The sequence below is a fragment of the Oncorhynchus mykiss genome, chromosome 8 (assembly GCF_057628025.1).
Source record: "Oncorhynchus mykiss isolate SJ-2025 chromosome 8, ASM5762802v1, whole genome shotgun sequence".
NCBI lineage: Eukaryota > Metazoa > Chordata > Actinopteri > Salmoniformes > Salmonidae > Oncorhynchus > Oncorhynchus mykiss.
Genome location: NC_143029.1, coordinates 36,933,249 through 36,945,772, shown reverse-complemented (window position 1 = coordinate 36,945,772; position 12,524 = coordinate 36,933,249). Strand labels below are relative to the sequence as shown.

Below are 12,524 nucleotides of genomic sequence, written 5' to 3'. Positions count from 1 at the left end.
CCTGTTTGGGAAATTTGGGGCAATAATCTGAGTATGCTCACTTCTCCAGGCTCCACCACTGCTCTAGCCTAAACCTATAAAAATGTTTTATAACAGACGCTCCTTAACTATCTTGTGTCTAGCTTATTTTTAAAAAATGATCCTTTTTCTAAAGTGTATGTGTATTAAGAAATAAATGACACATGTGGACTGGGAAAATCCCTCGCAACCACGCGAGGTTGAAAACCAAATAGCCAATAACCTGTCCTCCTACTGGCCTATCATAAAATATTTAAGACAAGTTGAAGTTATGAACAGAAGCTTTTTCCCCCAAATGTTCTAGACTAAGAAGGTGTTGTCCTAAAGTCTAAGCATAGGCTATTCTCAATCACAGCTTTATGAGAGATGTAACACACAGTTTGATTTATTTACTATTTTACGAGGCAAATAAAGCTATGATTATCCCGTTCTGGAAATGGGAGACAGGTTATACTTAATGAAGTGGACAGAAACTCACTACGGTACGACCGTTCCTCAGCAGACTGTTGCTGCGTCATCAATGTTACACCCACACACACACACACACACACACACACACACACAAACCTGTTCCAAGCTGAAGCTCCTCCACCAGAAAGGTATATTAGGAAATATTTGCCTGCACTTATCCTCTGTCCAGGCTTTCAACAACATTATCTTTCATCATGATTCATCCAGTTGTAGCATTCGATTTCACGCTACAGCCCAACGTTGGGCTATACTAATCATTTTTATTGCATTTTTGGGGTGGCTGATAAAGGGTGATACCATTGTATAGCATAATGTTTTATCGGTACATAATCAACCATACAGTCAGTGAACCCACATGTGACTGAAACGTACTCTTCTATTTCTGTTGGTTTCTTAAAGGACACTGATCTCCTGGACATCGCCTATATCAAGGATGCCAGGAACGGAAAATGCACCAAGACGCCAAAGGTATGTCAAGTCAGACCAGTGGTTTCCGCTCGGTGCTCGATTCAAATGGATTCAGATGTACTGTACATCTGTGTATCTCATTGTCTTTCCACCAAAAGCTCCATTCCAAACTCTATAACAGGGCTTTATGAGAAACCCTGGAAGAGAGACAAGCTAATCGGATAATATTGTAGTTTTATGGAGGCTATATCGGGACAGGAATAGGAGGCGGAAGAGGAAGAGACACGGCTCTGTGTGCTATAGGGATCAGACAGGGACATTTGAATAGATCTGCATATGGATACAGAACTGGACATCACGACACAATGGTGTGTGTGTGTGTGTGTGTGTGTGTGTGTGTGTGTGTGGTGCTTATGTTAGGCATTATGTTGACTGTACTTCCAGGACTGTATGGCTGGTGTCTCTAAGCTACGGCTCTGACGGTCATGGTATTTTGGATAACGGTAATTGGCCAGCCAAATGACTGTAGTCCCCTTAATAACCTTTCGATTGTCCACAAATTGGGAGAATATAAACATTCTTTCAAATTGACCCACATTGTAAAAGAGCCAACTTCGTCGTAGTCGCAGATTTTTTTTGTTATACAGAAATAACAAAACGTGCCGAAACGCTGCTGTTGTTGTTCAATGTACATGTAACCAGGTCCACAATCCCGATGCTCCCACGTAGGGAAATAGCAGCTGCGAGAAGAGCCCTGGGGCTTCAGGCTATTCGGCGTGGTAGAGTGGGAAATGTGGGGACCCGTTGTCCAAGTAGGCTACACGCAGCTATGTGTATGGGAAACATCACAGGTAAGACATTTATACTGAACAAAAATATAAATGCAACATGCAAAGTGTTGGTCCCATGTTTCATGAGCTGAAATAAAAGTTCCCAGAAATGTTCCATATGCACAAAAAGCTTCTTTCTCAAATTTTGTGCACAACTTTGTTTACATCCGTTCTAGTGAGCATTTCTCCTTTGCCAAGATAATCCATCCACCTGACAGGTGTGGCATATCAACAAACGGATTAAACAGCATGATCATTGCACAAGTGCACCTTATGCTGGGATCAATAAGCCCAGGACCTCCACATCAGGCTGCTTCACCTGCAGGATCGTCTAAGACCAGCCACCTGGACAGCTGATGAAACTGTGGGTTTTCACAACCGAATCATTTTTGTTCAAACTGTCAGAAACGTCTCAGGGAAGCTCACATGCGTGCTCGTAGTCCTCAACCGGGCCTTGACCTGACTGCAGTGGGCAAATGTTCACCTTCGATGGCCACTGGCACACTGGAGAAGTGTGCTCTTCATGGATGTACCGGGCAAATGACAGACAGTGTGTATGGCGTTGTGTGGGCGAGCGGTTTGCTGATGTCAACATTGTGAACAGAGTGCCCCATGGTGGATGATTACTTCGAGGATTACTTTTAAATTCAGAAAGGAGGTTTGCAAAATAATATATTTGACACTTCTGTTCTCTCAATGATATTCAAATCAGCATTGAAAAAAGGCGCTAGTTTAAGTTTGTTCCATCTGAGTGATTCTGGCTACAAATCAGTGACCACAATGGTGACACACCAAATGTGTTTGATGGATCACGGGAAAAGAGCAGGAATAAGCTTTTGTAGGCTACAGTCCAAGCTATGTTTTCCAATGGTGCAACTGCTGTCGGCATCCAAAGATTATCCAACTTGAATAAAGGCTTGGAGGTAAGGATGACAGCAGTGGTGTAGTCTACAGTGACACTGATATCACTTATTATTGTTATCTACATAGCGCATTGATGTGACTCACGCTGCTGCTCTCTCATCTAGCTATTGGTGCCTTAGAGTGTGGTTGTTGTGGATGGCTGTTCACAAATCTGTGTGTATTTGACCCCAATAATGGTTGAATTCAAGAAGTATAAGCTGCCTATCAATCATTGTTTTTGAAACCAGTGGACAGCCAGTGAAAAATGCGCTCTTGCAACAGCAGCACAGTGCAGATCCCAGCCTATGGAATAAAAGTGGAGCTTTTATTGCTCAATCTAATTCACGCTGATAAATTGCTTTTATCCATAGACCTAATGGACATGTTCAAACTCGCACACTTTTGATAGACTTGAAGTGGCAATCTGTAGTTGCTACATCCATTTTTGGACATAAAAATGATTTGATTCTTGAAGAATATAACTTAGAATTGCTTCATGAGCTGAGTTCAACTGTCACACTCCATGAGAACCCAAAATATAAGCTTGTTTTTCTCCAATGATTGTAAATGTAAACAAACACTGTATAGCCTCATAACATGGTTAAAACAATCATTTGGATATCATGATTGGTCAGTCCTTGCATCCACAACTCTCTATTAATCTGAGAGTGGTTACATTTCTCCAGGCCCATCCCTCAGCTTTTTCCCAAAACAGAGGCGGGGCGACTGTTTTGTTGTTGTTTCCTCTGTGGATTTGCCCTTTAAACAGCTGCATATTATCAAGATATCAAAGTGTCACCAACAGTAAGGTAAACAATAGGCCTATAGCAAATGCAGCATTTGGCATTCATATTTCACATGTAAATAGCACTTTTCAGTAGTGCTCAAAGCATGCCATTCCATGAGCGCAGCATTGATCTTTCAACTCGATTCAATGAGCCCAGTCAGTCCTCCATGACAATAAAATCATAAACAACAGAGTAGGGCTGTCTTATAAATCCTTAATTATCCTTAGGTATGGTCAGGTAATTTTGGTTAATCTATACTTCCTTATTTCCAAATCCTATTCTTGATGATCAAGGGGCACAACATTAATTGGAATGACTGGAATTCTTATAGACTTTGGTTTTTAATGTAAAGATATAATTTTATCGTATTATTGTATGTGGTAGAAAGCCTACATAACCAACCCATAAAGTAAAATGTAACATCCATATATGGCCAGCTATGTAAACTTTAACATTGATTTATCCCTGGTAACATACATTTTTGTCTTCTTCTTATGCCTCTTAAGGGGAAAGTAATCTAAAAGTAACTGAATGTAATCAGATTACGTTACTGAGTTTGGTAATCCATAAATTACGTTACTGATTACAATTTTGGACAGGTAACTAGTAACTGTAACGGATTACATTTAGAAAGTAGCCCACCCAACCCTGCTCACCAGACATGTCACCCATAAGCATGTTTGGGAGGCTCTAGATCGATGTGTACGACAGCGTGTTCCCGTTCCCACCAATATACAGCAACTTCGCCATTGAAGAGGAGTGGGGCATTAGGGAGGCCCTACAAAATTACATTTTTCTAAGTAATGAGAATGTTAGAGAGCAGGCAATGTTGAAAAGGAATCTTTATACAGGTTGAAATCTTCTTAAATGTGGTTCTGTAATTGATTAAAACAAGCAGACAGCAAGGAAATTGCTTTTGAATTTTTGTATCTTTTTTTTCTGTGAGCCAATAGAGTAACCTAGGTAACCACAAGTTGTTTTCTCCACAGGCGCGCGGGGCCACGACGTTCTATCTAATACCGACTTGGACTATTGCGAGTGTACCCATATAGGAGCAAAGCAGGAAGTAAAAGCAGGAAGTGTACCCATCAATATGTGTTGTGATTTGTTGATTCAACTCAACTGACATTACAAAAAATACATAACATTGCATAAGCCACATCAGTAAACATAATTTTAATGACGATTCTACATTACAGTGGAAATGATTGCATCACAATACCAGGCAGCCATTGCGAGTGTACCCATGAGTTTACCTGTCAAATGGCCAGGGTTAGAGGTTCCAAGCCCATCACGTTGTTAATAAGAGTCCATGTTAACACAGAAACTGACTCAATCCCACGAATGCCAGGCCATCCATCAGTCAGCTGTTCGTTCCCTAATAAAAAATGCAATAGCGTTCAAAGGTTTGGGGTCACTTAGAAATGTCCTTGTTTTTGAAAGAAACGCACATATTTTGTCCATTAAAATAACATAAAATTGATCAGAAATACGGTGTAGATTTTTGTTAATGTTGTAAATTATTTTTATTGAATAACTACATAGGCGTACAGAAGCCCATTATCAGCAAAAAAAATGTTTTTGCAATTATGTTAGAATGCTGAAAACTGTTGTTCAGATTAAAGAAGCAATAAACTGGCCTTCTTTAGACTAATTGAGTATCTGGAGCATCAGCATTTGTGGATTCAATTACAGGCTCAAAATGGCCAGAAACAATGACTTTCTTCTGAAACTCGTCAGTCTATTCTTGTTCTGAGAAATGAAGGCTATTCCATGTGAGAAATTGCCAAGAAACTGAAGATCTCGTAAAACAATGTGTACTACTCCCTTCACAGAACATCGCAAACTGGCTCTAACCAGAATAGAAAGACCTGAGCAAGAGGACAAATACAGTGTCTAGTTTGAGAAACAGACGCCTCACTCACTGCAAGTCCTCAACTTGCAGCTTCATTAAATAGTACCAGCAAAACACCTGTCTCAACGTCAACAGTGAAGAGGTGACTCCGAGATGCTGGCCTTCTAGGCAGAGTCCGTCTGTCCAGTGTCTGTGTTCTTTTGCCCATCTTAATCTTTTATTTTTTATTGGCCAGTCTGAGATATGGCCTTTTCTTTGCAGAGTCGCAAAGTGTTGTCATGGCCTTGGCCTGTCTGAGTGTTGCATTCTGGCTACAGCTGCTACAAAAGGAGCAAAGGAGACTTTAACATAACGATTGTTGGCATGATTCACTCCAGTAATTGCTATGGTAAACAACAACATAAATTGTAGTATTTGGGTGGAATGTACACAAGGTCCAGACAAAACTTGACTTCCACTTCATCCGAACCCCTCTGAAAGACACGCGTACATGTTGGAGAGGTCGCTCGTGGAGCAGTTGTTTACGGCGAGTTAAGTGTCTAGCTCAAGGACACAACAGCAGGCAACAGCATCTGATACCAGCTCACTTTTATCCCCCGTCCGACCCGGGATTTGAACTGGCAACTCCCCAGTTGCTGGCTCGCCGCTCTAAATGATAAGCTAACTGCCATTTCAACCGTTTAACGGCCAACGGTCACTGCCCCTCTGTGATGCTCTTGTTCTAAGTGCAGAGAAGACAGACCGCTAACAATGCACACCAACACAACTGGCAACTTTTGCTTTTGACGCCAAATAAATGTTTTGTTATGTCCAATCTCATAGGAATGTGTACACTCAGTTGGAAAACTATTTGCAACCGCCAAAGAATCCGTCAGGCATATTTGGGCACAATTTCAAGCCAAATATGGAATTATCCACGGCTCTCTGGTCATTCATATCTCACTTTAAACGTATTACTACAACACTGCATGAATGATGGTGCACTCTGCATTTTAATTCCCTGACCAATGGCTAAATTGCATCCATTCGTCTGCATGTGTTTCTTTGCTGATAAACTGTTGTAATAATATCAGTGGCAATGGCGTCACACTGTCGCCTCGGTCATCTCATTAAAATCAAATCCAATTTTATTTGCCACATGCTTCGTGAACAATAGGTGTAGACTAACAGTGAAATGCTTACCTACGGCCCTTACCAACAACCCAGAGAAAGATATAGAACAATAATAACACAAGGAATACATACACAATGAGAAACGATAACTTGGCTATATACACAGGGTACCAGTACCTCGTCGATGTGCAGGGGTAATTGAGGTAGATAGGTACAAATAGGTAGAGGTGAAGTGACCAAGCAACAATTATTCTCCTCCTCTAAGAGAGAGAGATAAGTACAGAATGAGGTTCATGGCCCATTGTTGCATCTCTGGAGTGATTGCATAACTCCTCTCGGAGTTCCATTGGCTTTCTTAACAACTCAAGAGGAGAGAGGCCGTACCTCCCGAGGGTGGATTCTAAACTGCCTACATCAGAGAGGCTGTACCTCCAGAGGATATTACCATGGGAAGGGTCAGATGGCTACCAGTAGAATGCCATTACCGGCAAGACAGAGAGACAGAGAGAGAGAGAGAGAGGCGGATTAAGGGAGGGAGCTGAAGGAGATGGAGGAAGAAGATGAGGGAGAGAGGAGAGGAGATGAGAGAAGGGGAAAGGAGAGAAAGAAGCTACAAGCAGTAATCAGAGTTCGTACTTGATGCTCTTCACTTACCCAAGGCCTTGTTTTGAATCCTAAATTCCGTCTTTCAGATTATCAGGGATTTTTGTGAAACCGCTTTAAGGATGTGTCAGGATTTGTTGGACTATGTCATTGACTGCAGGGGGAAAATAGGATTTGTACAATTAAGTTATAATAATTAAGATGACGACACAACGGTGTGTAATGTGTGCGGGTTTGTGTGTGTTGTCGTGTGTGTGCATGCTGGCGTGCCTGTGTGTCTGTACATGTGTGCGTGCATATGTGTGTGTGTCGGTGTGTGTGTGTGTGTCGTTTTGTGAGGACCCCAGGAAAGAGCAGTTGTTGCCAAGGTAACAAGTGAAGGGGGATCAGAATAAATGTGTCTATAAACTGACTTGAAGCCTTTCCCTAAAATCAATGGCAACCCTCTGTGGCCTGTGGGTCAAACAGTCCCCCAAGTTTCAGTCTGGATGGGGTTAGGGGAACAGCAATACAGGGGTGGGGGGGGGGGGGGGGGTGCTTCACTTTCTGCATAACAATTTCACAAGGGAAAAGAAAAATTGTAAAATGAATAAGAATTCTGAATTCTGAGTCATTATTATTCCGCGTTTGTCATAATAGCTAAGATTCAATGGGGGTTATTGGTGAGAGTGGAGAAGGGCTCTATCCAAGGGATCGGGATGGGGTGACTGGGAGGTCATCAGACACTTCTCTGAAGTATGTGTGGGGCCTCAACTCATCCCACTTCAGTCTCTCGGTGGACCGACTCTCCCGAAGTAGACCCTCACCGGACGTTATACCTTAATTTACAAGGTAATGCAAACTGACCACAGTACTTAAGTGGCAGTATTCCTCCAATGTATGTACAATGACATAGCCCACAGTCTTTTTGTGCATTAGTAGAGGAGCTGGAGCTTGAAAGCCCAATAAAGGCATAGCGCCTCAAAGTACAAAGAGTAACTTTTCTTTATGTTTTTGTTGTGTGTTCTCTGTTAACTGTCTGCTCAGCCCACATGCTCACACGCTCTATATACCTGCATATACAGTATAGTGCCTTCAGAACGTTTTCACACCCCTAACACACATTTTGTTGTGTTACAGCCTGCATTTAAAATGGATTAAATGTCAAAGTGTGTCACTGGCCTACACACAATACCCCATAATGTCAAAGAGTAATTATGTTTTTCTACATTTATACCAATTAATTCAATATTTTAAGATGAAATGTCTTGGGTCAATAAGTATTCAATCCCTTTGTTATGGCAAGCCTAAATAAGTTCAGGAGTATTAATGTGCTTAACAAGTCACATAATAAGTTGTATGGACTCATTCTGTGTGCAATAATAGTGTTTAACATGATTTTTAAATTATTACCTCATATCTGTACCCTTCACAATTATCTGTAAGGTTCCTCTGTGGAACAGTGAATTTCAAGCACAGATTCAATCATAAAGACCACTGGGGGGTTTTCCACTGCTTTGCAACAAAGGGCCCCTATTGATAGATGGATAAAACATTTTTAAAAAGCACACATTGATATTCCAAAACATGCATCCTGTTTGCGACAAGGCACTAAAGTAATACTGCAAACAATGTGGCAAAACAATTAACTTTTTGTCCTGAATACAAAGTGTTATGTTTGGGGCAAATCCAATACAACACATTACTGAGTACAACTCTCCATATCTTCAAACATAGTGGTGGCTGCATCATGTTATGGGTATGCTTCTAATAGTTAAGGACTGGGGCTAGATGTAGCTTGATGTAGAAGGCTAATGTTAACTAGCTAACGTTTGCTAGTTAACGTTAGCCTTCTACATCAAGCTACATCTAGAAGCATTAGAAGTTGCTCATTAAAGGAAGTGCATGCTCAGTCTCCTCCTGTACTCCCTGTTCACCCATGACTGCATGGCCAAGCACGACTCCAACACCATCATTAAGTTTGCCGATGACGTAACAGTGGTAGGCCTGATCACTGACAACAATGAGACAGCCTAAGGGATGAGGGCAGAGACCTGGCAGTGTGGTGCCAGAATAACAACCTCTCACTCAATGTGAACAAGACAAAGGAAATGATTGTGGACTACAGAAAAAAGGGGACCGAGCACGCCCTCATTCTCATCGACAGGGCTGTAGTGGAGCAGATAGAGACCTTCAAATTCCTTGGTGTTCACATCACCAACAAACTCTCATGGTCCATACACACCAAGACAGTCGTGAAGAGGGCACGACAACGCCTATTCAGGAGACTGAAAAGATTTGACATGGGTCCTCAGATCCTCAAAAAGTTCTACAGCTGCACCATCGAGAGCATCCTGCCTGGTTGCATCACCGCCTGGTATGGGTAGTGCATACGGCCCAGAACATCACTGGGCCGAGCTTCTTGCCATCCAGGACCTCTATACCAGGCGGTGTCAGAGGAAGGCCCAAAGAATTGCCAAGGACTCCAGCCATCCTAGTCATAGACTGTTCTCTCTGCTACAGCATGGCAAGCAGTACCGGAGCGCCAAGTCTAGGTCAAAAAGGCTTCTTAACAGCTTCTACCCCCAAGATATAAGACTCTTGAACAGTTAATCAAATGGCTACCCGGACTATTTGCATTGTCCCCCCCCCCCCCCCATTTTTTTATACTGTTGCTACTCTCTGTTTATTATCCATGCATGGTCACTTTACCTCTACCTACATGTACGTATACCAACATGGACATATTATCTCAATTACCTCGACTAACCGGTGCCCCCACACATTGACTCTGTACCGGAACCCCCTGTCTATTGCCTCCACATTGACTCTGTACCGTAACCCCCTGTTTTTAGACTCACTACTGTTATTTTATTGTTGCTCCTTAATTCTAATTTTTTTTCTCTTAAAACTGCCTTGTTGGTTAAGGTCTTGTAAGTGAGCATTTCACTGTAAGGTCTACTACACCTGTTGTATTCAGCATTTCACTGTAAGGTCTACTACACCTGTTCTATTCGGCATTTCACTGCAAGGTCTACTACACCTGTTGTATTCAGCATTTCACTTTAAGGTCTACTACACCTGTTCTATTCAGCATTTCACTGTAAGGTCTACTACACCTGTTCTATTCAGCATTTCACTGTAAGGTCTACTACACCTGTTCTATTCAGCATTTCACTGTAAGGTCTGCTACACCTGTTCTATTCGGCATTTCACTGTAAGGTCTACTACACCTGTTGTATTCAGCATTTCACTGTAAGGTCTACTACACCTGTTCTATTCGGCATTTCACTGTAAGGTCTACTACACCTGTTCTATTCAGCATTTCACTGTAAGGTCTACTACACCTGTTCTATTCAGCATTTCACTGTAAGGTCTACTACACCTGTTCTATTCGGCATTTCACTGTAAGGTCTACTACACCTGTTCTATTCAGCATTTCACTGTAAGGTCTACTACACCTGTTCTATTCGGCATTTCACTGTAAGGTCTACTACACCTGTTCTATTCAGCATTTCACTGTAAGGTCTACTACACCTGTTCTATTCAGCATTTCACTGTAAGGTCTACTACACCTGTTCTATTCGGCATTTCACTGTAAGGTCTACTACACCTGTTCTATTCAGCATTTCACTGTAAGGTCTACTACACCTGCTCTATTCGGCATTTCACTGTAAGGTCTACTACACCTGTTCTATTCGGCGCACGTGACAAATACAATTTGATTTGATTTGAAGTTTGCCAAGCAGCCTAGGACAACAGAAACTGAAAGTATGTACTGTATGACAGAGTGATGGACCGTTCTGTCAACGTAAAAGAGAGGAGGCCGGCATTTTCATTTGTCTACATTTTTCTACTTGCATGAATGCTCACGCACGCATTCACACACACACTACACACGCACACACAGAATTCAGAACTATGGACAGCCACATCATATTTAACTGACGTTATTGGACTAAATTGTTTTTGTTATCTTTTCGATGTCACTGTATTAGGTTAAACATAGGTGATTTGATGATGTTGAAATGTTGAAGTTGAAATGGGGCTGGAATAGTGGAGGCAGCTCCATGAACTTGCTTGACCACGCTGTAGGTCATGTAACTGTTTGTTACACGCAATGTGCTTTGTGGATTTTACCAGACAGGTTGCTCTCTGGTTTTGTGATGAAACAAAGGTGTGGTTGAATTTATCCTGCCGCTCTGTCTTCTTATTGTCTCGGCCTTTAGGCCCTATATACATATCATGGTCGCAAGGCATATTAACTAACATGTTATAGAGCAAACAGAGTAAATATCACAACACATAGATTGTATTATGGCTGTGTGGGGCGTCGGAGAGAAACAAAATGGTGCCGTTTTTAGGCCAGGTGGTGGAGAGTGACGTGGGTGCTGGAGATAGGGGTGTGAGCTTGTGCGTCCGGGCAGGTGTGATGTAGTTGATGTTTGTGTGATGTGGTCGTTTGTGTGTGTGTGTGTGTATTTGTATGTTTTGTAGTGTTAAAAAAAGTTTAAAATTAAACGCAGACGCACATAGAGATGGTATTATTCTTAAGCGGTAGAAATAATACCACGATGTGATTCTTGCTGCCTTCTCTCGACTAATTTATACAAACCCTATATACACTACACTGAAAACAATTACGTTTCTTAACCCTTTGACGCGTACCAACACACTGGGCGGAATCGTTCTACCGTGGCCTGTGTAGCGTGAGCTCAAACCGGTGTGATTACAATCCTTATTTTGACCTTCCAGTTATGACTGATGCAACAGTCGGCGTTTGAGCTGGCCGCGCTGTTTTTTTCAAGGAAACTATTTGCACAGCGTTATGTCCTGAATGTGACTAGTTTAATGTTTGGATGCAACGTTCAGAAATGTACAGAAGTAGCGACAGAATAACACAATCATCCAAACCCGGATAATGTAGGCTACATTAGACTTGGCGCTAACTGAGGAAAGATTGACGTAACACAACACAAGCGGTCATATTTATCTAACTCTCGTCAGAAACCACAATATGAATTAGCTAATAGCAATTACTATTTACAATTCATCACATCAGTTTGTGCGCGCCGCCATGTTTTTTTTTCTTTTTCGTGTCTACCAAAGATAAGAAGAGAAGACAAGATAAGTTTGGTCTGTTTGCAGTAAGCGTGTTGAAGGGTGTGTGTCATCTACCATCATTCATTTCCCATCATTCCCTTTTTGGAAGTTTACTCGAAAGATGAGTGAACCATCCCTTCACTTTGTTATAACATCTTTGGTCTGAGAGATGTTTACGTGACCCCCAGAATGCATTGTATGATGTCAACAAACATTGGGCCACACATAGCTGTCAAATTGCTTAGAATTAGCGCATCATAATCATTACAACCTTCAAACAAGTATTTTCCACACTGCATGTGTACATTGCAATCAGTTGATGAATCGGAATGCATGATTTGTCACAAGTACTTGAAAACATTGGAATAAACCAGTAAATACTTACTGAAGTGGTTGTTCCAGTTTAGATGCTTTAGGTAGTCTCATTATGTTAGTCTTCCCAAACCTGGGAAA

General features: G+C 41.7%; 1 protein-coding gene across 5 annotated transcripts in view; it reads left to right on the top strand.

The window, feature by feature from the left end:
• LOC110529236 (1-phosphatidylinositol 4,5-bisphosphate phosphodiesterase beta-1) overlaps positions 1-12,524 on the top strand; it is a 275,800-nt gene that overhangs the window by 45,374 nt on the left and 217,902 nt on the right. For all 5 annotated transcript variants that reach the window (XR_005052868.2, XR_016497784.1, XM_036985414.2 and 2 more), the window contains exon 3: positions 889-957. Coding sequence is in view for 3 of the 5 variants with exons in the window: in XM_036985414.2 (XP_036841309.1) it covers positions 889-957 (69 nt within the window). In the remaining 2 variants the exon portion in view is untranslated. The remainder of the gene's footprint in view (positions 1-888; positions 958-12,524) is intronic.